General features: G+C 36.3%; 1 protein-coding gene across 2 annotated transcripts in view; it reads right to left on the bottom strand.

Moving 5' to 3' along the window:
• The window catches only part of RP1 (RP1 axonemal microtubule associated), a 202,946-nt gene that overhangs the window by 12,576 nt on the left and 168,527 nt on the right, over positions 1–21,843 (bottom strand). For both annotated transcript variants that reach the window (XM_021292984.2, XM_065053558.1), the window contains exons 46-51: positions 20,538–20,664; positions 18,722–18,870; positions 7,092–7,299; positions 5,106–5,165; positions 4,628–4,806; positions 3,847–4,069 (exon numbers count right to left, since the gene is read on the bottom strand). In XM_021292984.2, coding sequence (XP_021148659.2) covers positions 3,847–4,069; positions 4,628–4,806; positions 5,106–5,165; positions 7,092–7,299; positions 18,722–18,870; positions 20,538–20,664 — 946 coding nt within the window. The remainder of the gene's footprint in view (positions 1–3,846; positions 4,070–4,627; positions 4,807–5,105; positions 5,166–7,091; positions 7,300–18,721; positions 18,871–20,537; positions 20,665–21,843) is intronic.

Genomic DNA, 21,843 nt, shown 5'->3' with positions numbered 1-21,843 from the left:
CTGAATATTTACCTCTTTTAATTTACTACCCATCACCTCCTTTTTATTCCTGTAAACAGTCTGATAGTCTGATAGAAGGGGACGAACCTTGACCTTGCAGAAAACTTCTGTAGAATGTGGCTCAGAGCCCAGACCAGTGAGACACCTATCCCATACAGGACTTTGTGTACAAACAGATTATCTGTGTTCTTTGAACATCAAGAAGATGAAGTCCAGGCAAAGTATCAAGCTTGAATCATCAGCTTTCAGATCTAAAGATCATATAAAATACTAAGTTCAGTACAAGAACCAGCTCTCTTCTATTGAGCTTGCTTCTTTTCCCAGCGTCAGCAAGAGGAGAGAACAGACCCTTGTTGCATGCCTGCTGCAGTTGCATGGAAAGAAAGCCATAGTGACAAAAATGTATTTAGTTTTACCTAGAAAGGTAAAACTTAGTAAAAGCCTAAGGACTTGAGGATACAGCTGAGTTTAAAATGGGAATCAAAAATTGATGCTGCCTGAGGAACAACAAATCATGGCATGGTAAGAAATAAGAGAAAAGATTAAATACAAGGACTGCATGGAATACAGTGGGTGGTGTTACAACCAAGATGAAGAATCAGGAGAGAAAACAATATATTTGGTCAGGGATGCAATGCAGTGAGTGGGTCACTACACAGAGCAAAGAAATCTGTGCAATGCTATTTTTAGATATACCTCTGATTTCCTAAGTGACCTCTTTTTATTTTAATTGACCTCTGTTTAACTGACCACAGTCTTCCAGATCTGAAATTTGAGAAGTGAGGCTGGACCAGTCCAAAATAAAAGTGAAAAGATTACATGTGAAGGTTTGTTTCCTGGATCACCATATCAGAGAGCAGCAGCAGTGTGACTGTCCCAGGAGGGCAGATGAGACAGGAGCTGAGCATGACCCCAGTACAGGCAGTGCCCTCACTGACCAGGAGACAGTTCTGCAGCACCTGCATGTGGCAGGCAGAGCTGCCAACAGTCTCAGATGCAGCAGACAATGAAAAAGATATCAGATCCATCCTGGTGATCTAGACAGGAGCAGCAGGAAAAAGGGTCAAAAACAGGACTGAAAATAAGGCTACAACATAGGTCCAAGGTTCATCCAGAAGAAAGGGTCAGAGAGAGGACTAGAGACAAATGTGTGTCTGATATAGCTCAGGCATGATCTTAAGTGGACATCCTGTGCCCATCATAGCTGGAGGTTCCAGGTGAGTCTTAGCCAAGGCAAGTAAGATCTGCTGACTTATCATGGCCCTGACACACTGTAGTCAACTGGAGACTGAGTTGAATGAACTTTTTATCAGATTTCACAGCGGATAGAACTGGCAGAGTACAAAGAAGGGCAATTGAAGGAGACTAATGTAAACAAGAAAAGAGGACTAAAATGTTTAAATTATGGTCTTTGTTCAGGTAGTGGGATCAGACCACCACAGGGCAAATGTGGGCAAGTAAACTTTTAGCTCTAGTGTACTGAATAGATTGGAGAGAGGAAAGATGAAGGGAAATCTCTGAAGTTACATGAAATAAGGATAACACATACATGAATGTTACAATTCCATTAATTTCATAAAATTCTAATGATTTCCTAATCTCAGTGTGAATTCTGGCTCTGTGTTAACTTTGTGGAAATAATCGGCTATTTGAAAGTCACATAATAATTTTTTGTTTCACCTTTTTGCAATTTCATTATTTTGCCTTAAAAGCTACAATAGTGCAAAATTAATCTTCTGTACAACCCTGTATGTGAGAAAGAGAGAACATTGTTTCATCCTTGGGGATTCCTGAGGTGTATGCATCTCAAAGGAAGGTACAGTGAAGTGAAACTACTTATGTATATACTCAGCTGGAGGCCTCTCCCCATTAATACACCCAAAGGCATGTGTGTGCACAGCCAGATCTCAAGGGTCTGCAATGTATTTTATCAACTGCGTTTTGATGGTTTCAAGTAGCCATTAGCATATGCTTCACAACAGTCTGAAGTACAGAATAAAAAAAAGAAAAGATAAGTAAGAGATGAAATACTAAGGCACTCTATGAATGACAGCGCTGCATCTGAAATTTAACAGCACATGACTTCTGGTTAAGGTGATTATGATCAGCTGCTTTCCATTCCAATTAACAAAATACCGATTTTGCTTTTAGCTGAGAAAAAAGGAAACCAAGGAGAAAATAAATTAGATCTAGAAAGCTGACAGAGAAACAGATCTGTTTTGCACAATAAATTTCAAGAAAGTGTATGCACAAAAGATCACTTTGAACTCTATGTGTGCCACCTGCTGTGGAGCTGCTTCAAGCTCTCTTGGACATAAAATGGAAAAGATTTGAGGGAATATGTTTTTTCACTGTCCTAGCTTTTTTCTTCACTCTGGTTACAAATCCCTCCTTGTCCAGAGCACGTGTGGAAAAAAATAAATGAAACAGAGATGAGCTATTTTGTTTGTTTGTTCTTTTACCTAAATAAATAGGTAATATAATACCTATTATATTGTGTGTGTGTGATTCTTTGTCTCTTGATCTCAAAGTATGCACAAAGAAGAAAACTATTAAAAAAGAAAAGCAAGGGGAAAAAAAAAAATTAAAAAAGAAACAAAGGGTGAGGAAGTGATTTTTTCAACCAAGAGGTCAGTGGCAGCGCCAAAGTCAGAACCAAGGTCATGAGGGCTCCAGTCTCACTGCTCATTTATCATCCATGCTGCATCTATGTATCACCATTTCTGTGTGCTTCTATGTGTACCCTAAATACTTCTGCATGTGACAGCAATCAGTCTTTGGCAAGGGGCACACTCATGTGCTTTATGTTAATCTGAAGGCCCTCTTTGTTTCAGCCTGGTTTCTAGAAGATGAAAGCCATTGAGCCCTGTTCTGTACCCATCCTGTGCAAGCCTTTAAGTGAAAAAACAGCTCTAAGCAATATAAAATCTAAAGCCTAAATACAAAATTTAAATTTTCACTTGCAGCCAAAGTGTGCAAAAAAGCCCTCCTGTTAATTCCACTGGGATTACTTGCATGTTTACATTTAGACACATGCAAACACCTCACTGAAACTGGGCCATAAATTCCAATCCAAAGCATATTGGGGTAGTTCGTTTAACACCTGCTTCAGCTCACTTTCAAAGAACTGACCTCTGCTTTCCTCAGGTAACTCATTTGTTTCCTACACAAAACTCAGGCACAAATCATTTTAATATTAAGTATCATTATTTGGTGTGTTTATTAAATTGATAACTGTTCTGTCATATGGTGGCATTCAATAGGCATCACATTAGAAGCATATGGATGATACAGTGGATTTTAGGTGAAAGGGTTTATTTTATTTTGCTTAACAAAGGTGACATGTAAGACAATTGTTGAGATAATTTTAACAGGAATAAATATTTGGAGTGCATAAAGGTAACAAAGCTGATGCTTATATGTAGTTTTAAGCTGTTATTTACTGAGAATCTTTGGAATTTGCAAACAAAATAAATCGCTTAAGAGAAAATGAGCTATAAAAATCATGTTGTTAATGTCAGTAATATGAGCATCTGAGGACTAAATGAAGGAGAGTAGAAATATTACTATATTGCAAGAAAGGGATGTTTCTTATAAGTTGTTCTTTGTAGCATATAATAATGTCTCTGTGCAATCAAATGAATATTGCATTTCTCACTTTATAGTACAGAAATTAACCTGAGTGGATAGTATTTTCCTTCATACAGTTTAAACTTTTATCCAGACTTTATGAATCGTTAAATAAAGACAATAAAATGTTCTGTTTTGATAAAGGTTTCAGTTGTAATATTAGGACATGTTAACCTCCTGGACCACTCTACTGCTTTAAAGTAGATTTATACCTACCAGAAAGTGCTTCTTTTAATGGCCACTCTACAGGGAATTCAATCCATCTGTCTCCATTAAGAGAAAGAGGAAGTGTTTTATTTATGGTGAAACTAAAGGTATCCAGGGTTGATGTGTTCTGCATTTTAAAGTGACGAAGAAACAATTGAGAGATGCTGTTTTCCGAACTCTGGAGACCAAGTCTCACTTTATAAAGTGTTCCCAAATCAGATGGTAAATGTATCTAGGAAGCAACAAAACAATGAGTTGGCATCCAAATGGAGATATGTAGTTAAATGCAAAGCTAATTTACAGGAACAGAGGAAGTTTTCTCTAAAGGGGTCAGCATGGACCAAGCCCCACTTGCCTCTCTCTTAGTGCTAAAAGCCCCATTGAGTTCAAAGGCAGCAGAACCAGATTGACTGTAAGCACTTATGGAAATTTTAGCTTTATACTCCAGGGGCATGCATTGTAATTATTCTATCAAATTCAGATTACATACTGCACTGATTTCTAAATGTGAATACTTAAAGCCATTTAATTGGATATGCTTTATTAACTATGACTATTTGTTGACAAATACATATATATATATATATATATATATATGCTTGATCATCACAAACTTGAGAAAGCCAAAAACTAAAAATGAAGTCTGACGTATGACTGAAAATTTCAGTACTGCTTTTCTTGAATATTTAAACAATAATATCTGCAATATTCATAGCACTACATGATTATTTCTCTTTAAAAGGAAACTCAAAGAAAATTTTAATGTAGACAAATCTATATATTATTTTACATCATATGTTATTTGGTTCTTAGCCTGATGTTCCAGTTTGTTTTCCATGGAAACCAGATTTGACTTGCCGTTTCTTCCATAAAAAATCATAACCAACTTGGATATATTTTCTGACAACTTCTCAAAGTCTGCTTTTGTTTCTTCTTGATGTTTTGTGAAATAAATTCTCCATCTCCCTTCTGAATGAATCAAATAAGGAAAATAAAAGGGAAAAAAAATATTAAAGGTGTTTCTGTTTTCATAGGTTAGCCAAGCACCTGAGATAAAATTCCATAGACATGTCTTAGTCTACATGGGGACCATTAATATGTAAGCACTTCCTCTGGGTGCCGATCAGCTCCCTAAAGTATATTGCCATTTCTTACTATTACAAAGGGGAAAATATTGTCAGTACTAGTAAGTATAAGGATGTATTATGATGAAAATATTCTCACATTATTAATGAATTAAAAAGTTGATGTAATGGAAGAAGCTATACCTGAATTCAGTTGCTCGTTTCCTAACAGCCATTCAGAAGTGCTCCTCGTCTCCTGAATTTCTAATTAAAGAATGATTGAAGACCAGATTAATACTTTTGTAAAACAGTGTCTAAATGATAATAAATACCTGTATTCATCTCTAGTGAGGTAATTCACTCAATATTATATAACTTAGATTAAAGATTTAACTAAGAAGTGTACAATGTGTGGTTTTCTACTTAAGCATCATCTCCTACATATCATGCTATTTAATGAATTTACTCTAGAGCTATCTCTTTACTATGAAATGGTTGTAACATGAAGATTCAAGTATTTTTCATTTTAAAGCATTTCTGTTTCATTTATACAATTTATGCTCTGGATGAATCAGAAGTAATTGGATGTTTTTAATGTACATTTTAAGTGCTGATGTTTCTCCCATTGATATCAGCTCCCATTGATATCAGCTCCCATCGATTTCGGCAGGACTTGATACAGACCAAAACTCTAGTAAACATTAGATGGACTCCTGAACCAAAGATGGAAAACCTTGTTTGAGATCACAAACAAGTCTGGATTTGCCAGTTATTGTACAATAAAACCCACAGAAACAATTTCATTTTCTACCAAATCAATACATTCTGGTAGAAACAGAAACTTTTTATTTTAATTTGAATAAAACCATGTTATATAGCCTTAAATACACTAAATATTGCTATATTTTATTCAGAAAATTCCCAACATACAATCTAAAACAAAGCTGAAATTATTTGCTTTTGTACAATAAAACCTTATTCCTTTTCTTTCCCGTTTTCAAATGAAAGAACTTAGACATGCTAAAGCAGAGGAAATCATAGAATCCTCGAATGATTTGGGTTGGAAGGAACCTTGACGATCATCTAGTTCCAACCTCCCTGCCATGGGCAGGGACACCTTCTTCTAGACCAGGTTGCTCAAACCCTCTTTTAGTTTAAAGCTGTTACCCCTTGCCCTATCACTCCAAACCCTATGAAAAGCCCCTCTCCACCTTTCTTCTGGGCCCCCTTTAGGTACTGAAATGCTGCTATAAGGTCTCCCAAAAGCCATCTCTTCTCCAGGCTGAATAACCCCAGCTTGCTCAGCCTGTCGAATGGGTTGCACTGGAATTCTACTCTGTCTCAATAGGCTATTGCTGGACAAGCATCATCATACCAATGCCACTATTGCAAGCAGAAATGCCCAAGGAGTTAGGAGGAAAAGAACTAGAATATGTTCTGTAATCTAAAGACTCACCTATGCTGTTTATTTACTTCCCTTAGGGGCAGGACAATAAGAAATACATCATTATTTAAAGTACAAACTAGACTTTGGTTGTCTGAGCTGGTTGGGCTGTGCTGTGGTTCCCTCTTGGCTGGAACATGAGATGTGGTTTGCATTTAAACCACAGCACAGGGAGGGAGGCTGGACATTCCCTTCTTGTCTTTAAAAGAGCACGGTCACAGGCACAGGTGTCAAAACTGCTCCTTTGTGCACTGATTACACACACAGTATCAGCCAAAATTATGTCCAGTTTCTGGCAAAAGCTATCCAAACAGTGTGGCATAAATAAAGTAAAACAGTCTTCTTGAATACAATTGAGCCATTTTAATGGCTTTTTCAGTTTACCCTAGTATTCACCACACTTTCACTCTGCCTGGCAAGTAGCCGGCAGAAGTATTTGAAGCTTAAAAAAAGTGTTTGTAAGTGGCAAACTAGAACTCAGGCTTGTAGAGGCAGCAATTTGCAGAGAATAGGCCAAATTTGTTGCCATTTATGCCACTGTAAATCTGAAGTAACAAAGCAGAAATAGTGGTTATTAAAAAGTACTAAAAAACAATAGTGTTCAGACACACTAATTCCCATTATAATGAAAATGTTCTACTGGAATATTTTAAAGCATAACTTGTTTATAGCAGCAAATCACACAGCTGCATCCTGCAGTTTGGAACAAATTTCTTCACAAATGACAGTTTAAAGATAAAATTGACCTGTGACATTCAGAGTTACTGAGGCAGTTCTTTTTCCATCACGTCTGTCTTTTATCCATGTTTGAGCCATAAATAATGTTTCTGTCCCTGAAGCTGCTGAGTCTTTTACAATAATCTTCTCCAGAAACCAGGCAGAGCCTTTCCCTTTTTCAACCACCATCCGTTGCAGAGTCCCAAGATCTACTGCTTCTACTTGAAAAACATCCACCTGAAAAATTCAGAATCAAAAAGACATATATAAACAGAAACCTCAAACTAAATTAACAGTGTATTTTGAAGTATGAAAGAGGAAAATTAGGATTTTTTTTTTGTTTCACCAATTAAATAAACACCAACAGAAGCAGAGGTGACAAGTTTAAAGATTCTAAACTACTGCATTAAGCAGTATTCCCTTTGTGGTTCTGCAATTTACCTCTAAAACACCTGTTCCCCATACAGATTGTTCAGTTGCTTATGCTCACTTCCTGAGAGATTTTTCCTTCCCAAATTTCACATTTAATGATTTACAGGGATACCATTTTAAACATCTCTTAACAAAATAGACCCTCAGACCTCCCTTTTGAGAGATAAAATGCAGGGAATGAGAAGGCCAGCAGTGAATATCACAGAAAGGTATTCTATTCTCTTAGGAAAGAATGACAAACTTGGCCTCAGATTTGAATTAATACTTGTAGGATTAGTTTTAATAAAAGTAACTGAATTTAAGGAAAAATTTTATATGTTTAAGTGATTTCTATTATTCTTTGTCAGTTAAAAACGTCCACAATAGTTTTAAAATGCTGAGAACACTGAAGTAATATCCCCAAAGAAAATGGTGACATGTCAGACATTAACCATTTTCAGAACATGTGATTTCAGCTTTTTTACACCCACTTCCTCAGCTGGAAAGCAGAGATTAATTTCTTGGCATAGAGACCCTCTACCTGTTTTCCTTTATAGATTTATGAATTATCATCTCATTTCTGTTAGAGCTGATAACTGGCAAAATCTAGTGTTATTTGTGACAGAAATTCCATCATGATTTACACATGTAAAGTTGTTTTTGAAGAGGCTGTATTGCAATAATGATCAAAACCACCTGAGTGCTGAGAAGTCTTCTCAACCTACTTTGCTCTGAAGTTGCTTAGCCAGAGCAAGACGGCAGCAATCGTTATTGAAAGGATTGCGCAGAGATGAAACAGAAGCAGTTCTCTTGCCACATCAGCCAAAGCCCTATGTCTGCCCTGGAAAGGTTTTCCAGGTGAAGAACTGATGAAAGATTTGTGTCACCAATTTGACCAGCCTGACCAGGTTGCAACTTGCACCATAAGTTAAAACATTGAGCTTGAAATTGTAGATAATCTATGACCACCCATTAAAAAAAAAAAAAAAAAAAAAGAATACCCGCAAACAGAAACATAGAAACATTTCAAAATTTTTCTTCAGCTCTGGACTTGATGGGTTACCTTTAACTTTTCCTTCTCATTTTTCATTAATATATGTACATGCAAATTTGTATATTTGTGAACTACACCTTTAGTTTCCTAAAAATAATCGCTAACCTGTAATTGAATTACTCTGTGGTTTCTTCTAGGCTGAAAGGTAGTGTTGTTCAAAAATTGCTGTAGTGCATCATCTAACCATCACACCTGCATTGTCACCCATGGGTTATCATGTGAAATGGGAAAATGAGAACAGCAAGGTGGCAACGATTTTAAGGAAAAAGTGTTAAAGAGGCACTTGAATAGCAATACTTCTTTATGATGAGTCAAGGTTATTAGATGCTTAGTGGATTTAGACCAGCAAAAGCATGAGATGGAAATGAGAGTTCTCAGAATAATGATGTCCTTTGGCAGCAGGACAAATATATTGCTAGGGCTGAAAATCTAGATGGAGTGTAGGACTGCAGGGAAACAGACTTCTCCTCACATTTACCATAGTTAAGTCAAAAAAGTAACGCTTAGTGTTACACTACAGTTACATTTTATTACTTTTTGGACCAATCTGATGGTTGAATAACATTAGTCTGAACTCTTAATTTACTTTACTTGTGATATGAGATTGATCACTGCTTTATTGTATCTTTAATTAGATTGGTAAAGTTACAGCATCATGCTTGCATAAAATAGAACGTCTTGTTACACTTATTAAATACACAGGGCTAGAAGATGAGTGAAAAACACAAATAAACTAAGAAACATACAGACTCCATCTCTGTTATTAAATAAATATTAAATAAATAAAGAAATAAATAAATATTAATGCAAGATTTATTTTCTTGGAAACATACGAGGAAGTTTTTGTCAGATTAGAAGACTTGTTAGAACAGATTTCTTTTTAAGAGAAAAGAGTTTTCCAGAGGATGACTAATTTGATGACATTATCATCAGCATCTCCAAAAATCTGTTGTCAGTGATCTACTTTTGGAAAAGAGTTAAGAATAAAGGAAAAATACAGACGATATTCTGCAGACTTCTAGGCTTATGCTGTCTCCAGGACAGTGGGGTTAACTTGCGCTAAGCTTGACAGTAAACTCTACAGAGCTAGAAAATCTTCACACAGTATCAGCAAAAGTATTTGTAAACAATTCTCCCTGGTTGTGGTGTTTCTGAAAGCACCTAATTTCTTAGGTGCAGCATGTACTGGGAGTTATTAATAACCTGGATAATCCAGCCACAGGTAACAGCAAGTTTTTATGTACAGGTAAAGCATGAAAAATCTTCCAAATTCTTTTTCCTCTGAAAATAAGTATGTTTTAGCTGAACAAACATTTGCGAAAACTTTGATGTTTCATTTGCATTAGACAAACTACTTCATCATTTGCTAACACGCAATTTTAATGAGCCCATTTTAGAACATGTAAAATCTCTGAAGTCCATGGAGAAATTTGCAGATAATTCAGCCATCTAATAAACTGCAAGTTGAAAAAACACTAACTAGACTAGGAATTGTGACAGTTGGGGTAAACTCACTTCACAGACAAGATCACATTTTCTCTTCATGTGTACATTTGAAAATCTATGTGGTGTAATGAGCTTTATTGTAGCCAAGGGACCAAAAAAGAATAAAGAGCAGCAACTATAATTGCGAGAACTAGATGAACAACTTGCTACAGACAATTTGTCAAATTTAATCCACTTTTCTCCTTGTAAGCAGATTATGAGAGATATGTCATTACAATGTTAAGAAATTGAATAATTATTAATAATTTAGCTGATATTTTTGTGGATTAATTTCAGACCACATAGGAAATATTGGAGTTGTTGACAGGTCCTGTGTATGAGACAATACTCTTATCTGATTTACATACTGGAAGCTTAATTCTTTTTTGCAAAAAGAGAAAGAGGGAGAAAACACACAGAAGATAGGTAAACCTATGGAATCAAAACTTCTTTTTCATTTTCCCTTAGGGAAAAAATGTTAATTGTTTTTTAGTTACTACTAGCAAATTAGGTTTGAATGGAGAAAGTAATGTTAAATATTATTAATAATACACATGGTTTAATTCAGCAGAGCTTATGTTGAATTTTCTCAGAATAGTCTTAAAACAATTTGTGCATGTGTACAGCCCACTAAATTTTCACAACAAACATTGTCTGGAGAAAGAAAGATTTTCTCCAAGGCTGAGTAGTTGAGACTGACAATGTGAGAGCCATATGTCCTCTGTGACCCAGAAGAGTTCCCCTAGCAAAACCAGAATTGACACTTTCAATATTTCTTGGATAAGAAAAATAAGCATTGAAAAATTCCTTAAAAACAATCATGCCAGTAACCCCCACCTTTTTTTTTTTTTTTTTAAATCCTAGGACACATGTTCTGAGGATTTCCTGTAAATCTATGATGCAGTAGTTTGATTTCATTCAGTACTCTTCACTGTCAGTGCTGGCAACATATCACTGTGTGTAGCAGTTGCAATAGCTCTTGTAACAGAAGAAGCATTTGAACAGTCACTATGCAATATTTACCTTTCTAAATGCCAATCATTTTATAGGCTCAGTATTGAGACTTAATGGCTGGTTAATGACGATATTCCCAGCAGAACTGAAAATGGCAAGTCAAGACACACCATATGCTTAACTTCATCAACCTGTATGCATAAGTGATTTCCCATTCTGCTAATGTTGCTATCATTTTAATAGGCTTTTATTGGAAAAGGAGTTAGAGTGCCTAGATAAAGGACCTTTTCTATTAAGCTTAGCAAACATATTGATTTGCTGCCTGATTATTTTGATCTCACTCGTTAATCTGGAGAAACTCCACTGAAGAAAAAAGTGTTTTAGCTCCCACTAGGAGGCAAAATAAAGGCCCCCGTAACACTGAAAAATGAAAACAGAAACTATGTCCTAATATTCCTGTAGCAGGAAACAAAGGGGAAAAACAACTTTTGCTGAGACATCATGCTTCAGATTGTGGTCCAGTGGGCTCTTCCAGTTGCTCTGACCTGAACACCTCCACCCTGTCCCAAATGCTTGTCGTATCACAACCTTCCCTTAGATGGAGATTTTCTCCTTTTCATCTGTGCCAACACAACTACACAATCATCTTCTCTCCAGCCAAATTTTATAAAGATTAACCAAGTGGAAAAGCCAAAATTATCAACAATATTAATTGCTTAAATTAAATAAACATTTGGACAGAGTGGTTGTATGTCACTGTGCCAACAGACTTAAGGAGTGGAAACATTGGGTGGTAAGCAGCAGCGACAACAAGCAATGATAGTAGCACTGTCTTGGACCCACTCAGTGGAAGGATGAACAGCGCATCTGAATGTGACCTCAGTATCTTGTAATCTGTGTTCTGTACAAACACTTCTTTAAAAATAGGTTTTTCCATGCATCTGAAAAAGCCAACCCCTAACTTCCTTCTAAATTCACGTATATTTGCAAGCATGTTTTTATTTTATGTTAAACTCTCATCCAGAAAATAATTTAAAAACTTATCTTTACATGCAAAAAATAATTTAAACTACACTGAATGCATAATTAGAGGTTTCTTATAACCTGCAATTATCATGGTTCATCTATCTTCAAAAAGATTCATGAAGAATAAAATAGTTTGCTCTGAACTGACCTTATGTTAATTTGCTTAGTATAACTGGAACTGAATGTTATCGAAACAGGATTTGTATGCATAGAACAGCAATAGAAGAAAGGATGGTGGTACATTATAATAAACAGCAGCTATGACCACTCGACTAACTTGTGAAGACAATCAGACTTCAAGTAAAACACATTTAATAAAATGCAGAAGGACTGCCACAGCAACCAAGATCATTAGCTACATCCAAATCTGTAAACATGCATCATAGTACACAATAGAAATATTGAGGAGAGGAGAGGAGAGGAGAGGAGAGGAGAGGAGAGGAGAGGAGAGGAGAGGAGAGGAGAGGAGAGGAGAGGAGAGGAGAGGAGAGGAGAGGAGAGGAGAGGAGAGGAGAGGAGAGGAGAGGAGAGGAGAGGAGAGGAGAGGAGAGGAGAGGAGAGGAGAGGAGAGGGGAGAGGAGAGGAGAGGAGAGGAGAGGAGAGGGGAGAGGAGAGGAGAGGAGAGGAGAGGGGAGGGGAGGGGAGAGGAGAGGAGAGGGGAGGGGAGGGGAGAGGAGAGGAGAGGAGAGGAGAGGAGAGGAGAGGAGAGGAGAGGAGAGGAGAGGAGAGGAGAGGAGAGGAGAGGAGAGGAGAGGAGAGGAGAGGAGAGGAGAGGAGAGGAGAGGAGAGGAGAGGAGAGGAGAGGAGAGGAGAGGAGAGGAGAGGAGAGGAGAGGAGAGGAGAGGAGAGGAGAGGAGAGGAGAGGAGAGGAGAGGAGAGGAGAGGAGAGGGGAGAGGAGAGAGGAGAGGAGAGGGGAGAGGAGAGGAGAGGGGAGAGGAGAGGAGAGGAGAGGAGAGGAGAGGAGAGGAGAGGAGAGGAGAGGAGAGGAGAGGAGAGGAGAGGAGAGGAGAGGAGAGGAGAGGAGAGGAGAGGAGAGGAGAGGGGAAGGGGAAGGGGAAGGGGAAGGGGAAGGGGAAGGGGAAGGGGAAGGGGAAGGGGAAGGGGAAGGGGAAGGGGAAGGGGAAGGGGAAGGGGAAGGGGAAGGGGAAGAAAAGAAAAGAAAAAGAAAAAGAAAAAGAAAAAGAAAAAGAAAAAGAAAAAGAAAAGAAAAGAAAAGAAAAGAAAAGAAAAGAAAAGAAAAGAAAAGAAAAGAAAAGAAAAGAAAAGAGAAAAGAAAAGAAAAGAAAAGAAAAGAAAAGAAAAGAAAAGAAAAGAAAAGAAAAGAAAAGAAAAGAAAAGAAAAGAAAAGAAAAGAAAAGAAAAGAAAAGAAAAGAAAAGAAAAGAAAAGAAAAGAAAAGAAAAGAAAAAAGAAAAAAGAGAAAAAGATAAAAGAAAAGTATAAAAGAAAGAGAGAGACAGACATCACTTTGGACAAATTCAAACCAATCTGATGCAACCTGATTGTTGGACTGATTTAATAATACACCAGGTTTGAGATTTGGTTTGACAGGCAAAGAAAATACGGTGGATGTAATTTTTTTCAACTTTAGTAATGCGTATGATTGTATAATATTTTGATTAAGACACTATAACACAGTATTCAGATGATTCTTACATGGGCTCAACCTGGCTGATAATGAGATAATAATGTGTCTAAGTGGTAAGTTTCCAAATGCAGCTGTAAAAGGAGAATATTTTCAAGCACATTTCATTGTAGTGAGGCCAGTTGATAAGCTTATGTTTTTTAATGTTTAACTGGAAGAAAACAAGATTTTAGAGATGATGCAAAAATAATTGCTAGTTATGACACTTGAAGAAATAGGGTGCTAAATTGAAGAGTTCTCTGAAAAGATTTGTGAGAATTAAATCACTGGAAAGCCTGCCTTCCAGTGATTCAAGCAGCTTAATCTATTTAACTTGTCAAAGGCATACTTATTGCTTAATGTCATAAATACAGTCAAAGGCAAAAGAAATTTGGTATGAGAGAGCTATCCAGGCTAACAGTCAAAAGCGTGACAAAATTTAGTTCCTAGAAGTTAAAACTTGACAAATTTTGACAGAAAATAGTGTGATTTTAATTTATTTTTTTTTTAAAGAGAAGAATATGTAAACTTTGAAACAATTTTCCAACTAGATGAGCACTTCATCACTGGAAGGCATTCATTCTGAGTTAGATAAATTTTCTAAACTGTGTAAATTGATGTTAATTCAGCTCTTATTGCATTGAGGAAAATGGCTGAATATTTCATTTACTGAAAAATGCAGACTTGGATTGACCATAACTTCTCTATTTTTTTTTTGATAAATCAAGCTAATAAAGTCAGCTGTATTTTGTTTTAAAATTACCTTGTTTATTAAAAAATGAAACAAATGTGGCATAGAATTCACACACACAACTTTTCCTATGTAGCATAAGTCTATAGTCAGACAATTGGTTAATTAAGATAAGGTAGCCACCTCCTGGGAGCTTCTGCTTCACTCCTTTTCTGCAGAAGAAGCTCAAACTATTACATTAGAACTAATGTGTACAGTACAGGCAGCTAAAGCTAAGTGAGATGCATTTCATCTTTAGAAACGTAATTGATGTAATTTATGTTTGAGCTCTATATATAGAAAGAAAGCTGCCCCTCCCAGAAATTTTTTTGTGTGTTAATTAATTTTATCAAATTTTTAATTTTTGGCAACTAAGTTTTACATTTTTTCTTGACCTGCAAGAATATGTCTGGAAATCAAAACGAATTATTCACACAGCTCTAATCCATTGGCCGGTATCATAGAGGCAAACTGGGTGATTGCAATGGCATATTCTAGCTCTGCCTTCTATAAATCTGTTGCTTACTGAAACTATCGACCAGGGAATACCATCCTGGAGGTATCACTGACAACTGCATATGGTTCAGAAATTTGCCACTGTCTCCTAGGTTTATATAAAGCTTTAGTTATGTTCTTTCTTTCTGCTTTTCTCCTCACAGTTTCTGACAACATCCACCATTCTTTCCTTCGCTGGGGTGGAATTCCACAATTTCCTAGTTTCCATATGAATAATCTGGATGACCAGATTCACTTCTGTACTACAATAACCTGGCCAGAGGCCTACCACTGTGATTAATACATTTGGATCAATGGCATTTTGCAATTAGTTAATCATTATGTCAGGTACCCTTTCCATAAGAGAAGGTTTATCTGCAGTTACAAAACAGTAGAATTCTAGATGTGATGGGATGTGGATGCTGCAGAGGAGTATTGACTTCCCACTAGCTGTCACAGTGCACTGTCCCACATTCTGGCCCTTCTTAGTGTATTCTGGCACATATGGATTTTTTCCTGAAGTTTTTTTTTGTTTGTTTAATTGTCAATGCTTAATCTGTGAGTACTGATACTGAACACCAACAGTCACCTCTCACTGAGAATTTTTGTATGTGCTGCAGTTACCATGGTACCAACCTGAGCAGTTGGTCTAAATATAGGGCAGGATAAAGGATATATCTTTTCAACAACTAATAGAATGAAGTAAAAATTCACAGAGATTTTAATCCTCCAGTATCTTAGACTACTTAAAATACTGGGCACTTTCAACATACTGAGATTAAAATACTTAAATATCAGTCATAACACACTCAGTGTAGTTTACTGGCTTTGGTGGAACTGATCTGAAAAAAGCCGCATTCTCAAAGAGGAAATTTGTGGATAACTCACAGCCATATGACAGAGCACACAGCAGCTCTATCAAAGACCATATAAAGAAGCACAAAGAATTTCATTCGCTGAAAAATGTTAGGTGCCAGAAGCAATATTGAGATACCATAAGGATTTCACAAAACTGAGCCCTGTTTTTTACAGAATGTCTGTTCTGAGTATACTTCGTTCAAGATAGTGTTTGTAGCGGGTATCATTTATCAGACTTAAACTGACTCATGAAGTATGAATAAATACTATTAGGATTTCATGAAAGCTGAACTGCATGAAGTGTGCTGAAATTGCTTTGTCTATCCTTGCAGTTTTTAGAAGAACATTAAACAAGGCATCAATGTCATAGCAATTGGAAAGAATACAATTCTTGCAGCACTGCTCCTCACATTCGTTTGTCTGAGTAGATCATAAGAAGCTCAGATCTCTCAATGATGGTGCTACTCTCTTACACATGAGATGAGCTACAGGGAGCTTACTGGTGAATTAGTAATACCATGGACATTACTTTATCTACCAGTTCTCTGATGGTTTCACAGGTGTAAGGACTTTGGATAGACACAAAGCAACCTTTCAGATATAAGAAGCTAATTTAGTCTTTTACTGTCATGTAACTCAGCTCATGTAAATAACAGACCTCTTAAATGAGAGAAGAATATCTCCAATCCACTGCAAAGTCCCCTGCATATTTCAACAATTCTATGTATTTCTGCATTGCCAAACCATTCTTTGTAACGGTCCTGACATTCTGTGAGATTAACACCGTATTTTGATGTGATTTCTAACAGAAACACTGTTCCAGTTCACTAGCTGTTACTGTATAGTCAGGGGGAAAATTATCGCAAGGAAAAGCACGTTTTAAAATGTCAGAACAACTGTTAAGATTCTGAATGCAAATTCTGTGTCTGTTATACTACAAAATCCTCCAAACCACCAAGTCCAGATTCTCTGACTGCAGGGGTTCTCGACACAATATGTGATTGGGTTGGTATGAAAAGAGACATTCTACACTTGAGAGTCTTTTTGGAGTTACTTATAAAGGGAAGAAAACATTGGGTAATTTCCAAAACATGTCACGAACAAAATGTTGCTGCAAAGGCAGGAGTCTTGCTTGCAGAATCAATTTACACTTTGTCAATTAACCAAATACCTCTATTTTCACTGAACAACGAGTGAACCAAGACTTTTCTGTGTTTCTTCATTACTCATCTACAAGCACTTTCTTCTTAGAGCCCTAAAATATTTTTATGCTGATATCTACTTTTAGAAATATAAGGATATTGTGTTACATTCACACACTGCTCATGTAAAATGTCAAATAAGTAATGAAGAGATGGGTACATGCCAGGTCTGCCTCTTACTCTGTAAAACAGAAAAATTCTGCGCCTTGCTGAAGTAGACACAAATACTATAAAAACACCCTTCAGGTTATGAATCTTTGTAGTTCATTTCTGTTCTGTTAGGCAACATATCTGGATGTGCATCCCTGGTCCCTCTTTTTTAAAAACTACCAGTCTAGAAATCAGATTGCTCACTTGTGGAATTATGATTTAAGAAGAAATCGAGTAAAACTTACCTTAAACTAACTTTACTCCATGAGGACAAAAAGACTGCAGATCTAAAACCCAGTGACACAGTTTATCAATAAAAGTTTTTCAACATTAGGGAAGACAAATATGCCCTTATCAAAACTGAATATCCTAATCTACAAGTGTTTTGCCCCTTAAAAACAAAGATTTAAACTCTCTCACTTTTCTTATGAATAAGCATTTCAAGCACACAAAATCCAGCCCCCTTCCACTACCACTCAATTCATGAGGCTGGGGGTAGTTAGAGGCTGAGCTCCTCCTAATCCCATATATCATGCCTCTGCTTTGGCCACCCATTGAAAGTGATTTGCAAGCTTGTTTGCTTAGAGAAACTCTTATTTGTTTGGCAGCCAACACCATCAGAATGAAACAGTTTACTGCATGATATTTCTAATCCAAAAGGGAGACAGAAGGTTAGAATATCATAGTCACAATATTCAATGAGATTTCAGAGAGGTAGAAGAGTGCACACACTATAAGAAAAACAGGTAGTACCGTCTATCGTAAAATATGCTCAGCATTTCTGGTTGTGAGAAACTGGTGTTTTGGTGTTTCTTTTTCTAAACTTGAACTATTCCAACACAAATTTTCTGTAATAGATATTTATTTCAGAATCTTTGTTAAATTGTTTTAATCTTCAAATTTGTTTTCAAATGAAGATCTGCAGAAAACATGAACATTTTGTTTATTCCATGTTTAAAAAATCTAGTGACCTTTTTAGCTGAAAATTTCATACCATCTATCCCAAACCTCCAACAGGGACTAGGTTTTATGTCAAAGACATACATTTCGCTGTAATCTTCCCACATTTCTGCAGCACATTCAGTAACCAAATTACCTCTAACTTCTGTTTATACTGAAAAGGCTACAAGCAAATGCATCTCCAGCAGCTGTGCTGGTCTTTGCTTTACATTTATCAGCTTAAAGACACTCCTGCACAACGAGTGAATAGTAGACCTAAGAAAACTAGAGGGTAGTTGTTGACTGTCTGGAGAGAGATTGAGAACCGGACTGAGGAGTAGACTGGCAAAAGCCAGAGAAAGGGTCTTTTAGCCTGAAGAATGGCATGGGAAGAAAAGAAGTATTAAAGGAAACTGAGCATCTTTATAGCTCTATTGTCAAGCAAGTACACAGGAAAACCGCTGGCCTGCCACTGAAGACCTTCAATATTTGCAAAATTGAACCTAAAAGCACTTGATATGGTCACTTTGTTACTTGTCAGTATTGTTAGCAACAGCTATAAAAGCATCAGTATTTCCCACATAAGATAGACAGAGATGTCAATACATGTGTACTTACAATCAGAGCATTGCAAACTGAACTTCATAGACTCTATTCTACTCCCATCAAGTCCACGTGAATTGGATTGAGTTCTATATGTGAAAAGTATCATGCAGAAATTCTAAGTATACCTTTCCTTTAGTGAAATTATCATCTCCTTTTCTGATTAATTTTCTTCTGCCAGTATCTCCTAACAGGCCTTGCAGCATGACATACACTTCTGCATCTGTTCCTGACCCAGGCAATGCTCCCGTAGTGATATAGAGAACATAGCTTTTCACTGTTGGGAAAAAGAGATCAAAGGTTTATCAAAGCTTAATCAGTTAAAAAAATATTAAGTTATTTAAGAAATTACTACTATTATATTTTCATTTTTTGTCCTGCCCAGAGTGATCAAAAGGCCAACGTATACTATATATTATTATGAAAAGCACACAGAAGCATTTTAATTATAATTTAAGAACCACTGTTGTTAGAAATAAGCTTAATTGTTTGTAAGTGAGCCTGAAACACAGGCAGAAGAGAAAATGAAAGAAAAATAAACACATCACAAATAATTATAAAAATATGTAAATAATTACCACACCCTTGCATGCATTCAAATATGTGACAGTCCTATGAAACAGTTCGCAGCCTATGGATGATACTAAATTACTCAGAAAACACATCTCTGCTCTGATCTTCACAGAGTTCAAACGAAGCTGAACTCTGTCAGAAAGATGGCAACTTTTGTATTTCCTCTGGATGGTCGTTCAGTCAGTGGCTGCAGTTATTGGCCTCAGCAGCAATTTTCCAGAAATGTTGTGTGTTCTCCAACACATCATCTTACTTAAACTCTTCAGCTGAACATTTCTTGGGTGACTGTTTATGTTAAGTATCTGTTTGTACGCCCAGAGAAATGCATAACACACTGTTCCCCAAAACAAGAAAGAAGCTGCATCCCCAAAACTTTCAGTTGAAAAAGAGAAAAAAATATGGGGAGAAGGTAAAGAAAACAGTATCTGTCCTCATGTTGAATGCTCCTTGGAAAGAGGAGCGGCATTTGTAAAGATTTAAATATCTGTGCTCTTCCAGAAAACAAACAAACAAAAACCAAAATAGCAACAACAACAGCAAATAAAACAAACAAAAAAACCCCACAACACAACAACAGCAGAAAAAAACAAATGAACACACTTATTTAAAAGACAATGATCCTTCCCAGGGAATACCCCAGGAGTACTCTTCTTAATTCAAGGAGCTTCTGCCTAAGTGTTTTATTCAAGACAAGCTTTGAAAGCACAGCTGATGAGGCAAGAAATGCACAGATTATTTGGACTATTGATCTAAACTCTTAAATCCTGGGAACCAGTTGGAGGAGATTGGGATATTCTCATGGTAGAATATCCATTTAGGACAAGAGCTCTTCCATTCTTCATTTACTTTGGTTATAAAATCTCTTAAGAAACACAGAACAAACTAAAATAATCCAGTCTTGAGGTAATTAAAGTACAACTTGCATGGAGGAGTTTCATGACATATATTTGCTAGGTCACAGAAAAAGAATGCCTGAAATTCTAGGAACAAAAACAGATGAGCCATGGATCTCCTTCTTATACAGTATGAGAGTTATTTCTTCTGGATTTCCTCTGTTTCCTCTGAGAGAGAACCAAATCATATTATTAAGAAAAAAAACCTGAACTGTTCAAAACTTTTTTGATATTTTCAGTGCAGTATGCTTGCTCTTCTATGTGTCACAAACTGTTATAAATCAGACTTGAATGCACAATGCTCTTTTACAGGGACTGAGATTATTTTTTTTTTAAATCACTGGAGTGGATTGGGCCCAGCCATACATCACTGGCTAAAATGATTACAAAGTATCTGCCAAATCCCTTGGACTGCTCTGAAAATTTTAGGCATTATCATTGACCAAACCTTTTCCAGTGTTTCTGATTTGGGACAAACCTGTTGGAAAAGGAGAGCCGACTGTGAGAACTGGAAGCTCAACCACTCTTCCTCCTTCTTCATCTGCAAAGTTGTGACAAAATGGAAATTCTAGAACATTTTCGCTTTCTCTGTGTTGAAGCTTTACCTTAGGAAAGAGCAAAAAGAAATACCTTCAGCATCTGTTGTGCTCTAATGAAAGCTAAAGCAAAAGACATACTATTAAACAGCTATGACACATAATCTCAATATTAAAAAGGAAAAATAAATACATTTTTAAATGCTTTTGCAAGTGGCCTCTTAAAAGAGAGGGAATAGATGTTTTTCCCAATTGAAAATAATTAAAGTATTGTTAATATTACTGCTGTAGAAACTATAGTAAGGGGAAAAAATAATAGGGATGGTTCAAAAAGTTCCTTTACATAGCCTAGTCATCCAGCATATGGAAGAAAAAGAAGTGTTGATATGCCTATTTCAGCTTGTGAGAAATATCAATATGCCACAACATTTTTCATTGCAGAATGTTTTCTCATTCTAAGTAACAGAGAAAGAAAATGAACTGCTTCTGGGAAAAACTGAAAAACAGAAGTTAAGAAAATTTTATGGTGTGTATATATGCCTATACATGTGTATCATAAGAATATATGGAGTGTGTTGCTAAATATTTTTAATCTCTATGAAATTCTGTTTATAAACTAATAAAAGTGTGACCCTGAGCTAAGGATTTTAATCTTCCTATAAGGAAACATATTATAATAATGAGTTGTCTTACACTATGATACTTATGCCTATACATGTGTATCATAAGAATATATGGAGTGTGTTGCTAAATATTTTTAATCTCTATGAAATTCTGTTTATAAACTAATAAAAGTGTGACCCTGAGCTAAGGATTTTAATCTTCCTATAAGGAAACATATTATAATAATGAGTTGTCTTACACTATGATACTACCTGCTACACTAAAGAGATAAAGTCCCCTTTTTGAAACAACTTAAAGCTGGACCAGACAACACATTTGAAAATCTATTGCAGGAAATAATCCTGCTTTGAAAAGGGCACAGAAAATTCACTCATTTGTTTCTTCATGACCAATCTCATTAAAATGACCAAACGCTTAACCCAGCTCAACCATCTTTGGTAAGTAATAGTCACTGGGAGATGGCAGCTTTATTTGTGTCTTCAAAAGACTCCTATTATTTTTCATTATGACAGAGATATCAAAAATATTTTAAAATTAAGTATAAAGTATGTTAATACGATTTCCCTTTCATAGTAACATCTGCATTCCTGAACAGTTTCTTGAAAATCAGATTTCATTTACTAT

The sequence above is a fragment of the Columba livia genome, chromosome 2 (assembly GCF_036013475.1).
Source record: "Columba livia isolate bColLiv1 breed racing homer chromosome 2, bColLiv1.pat.W.v2, whole genome shotgun sequence".
NCBI lineage: Eukaryota > Metazoa > Chordata > Aves > Columbiformes > Columbidae > Columba > Columba livia.
The sequence above is the reverse complement of the archived record's forward strand: the minus strand, read 5'-3'. Positions and strand labels throughout refer to the sequence as shown.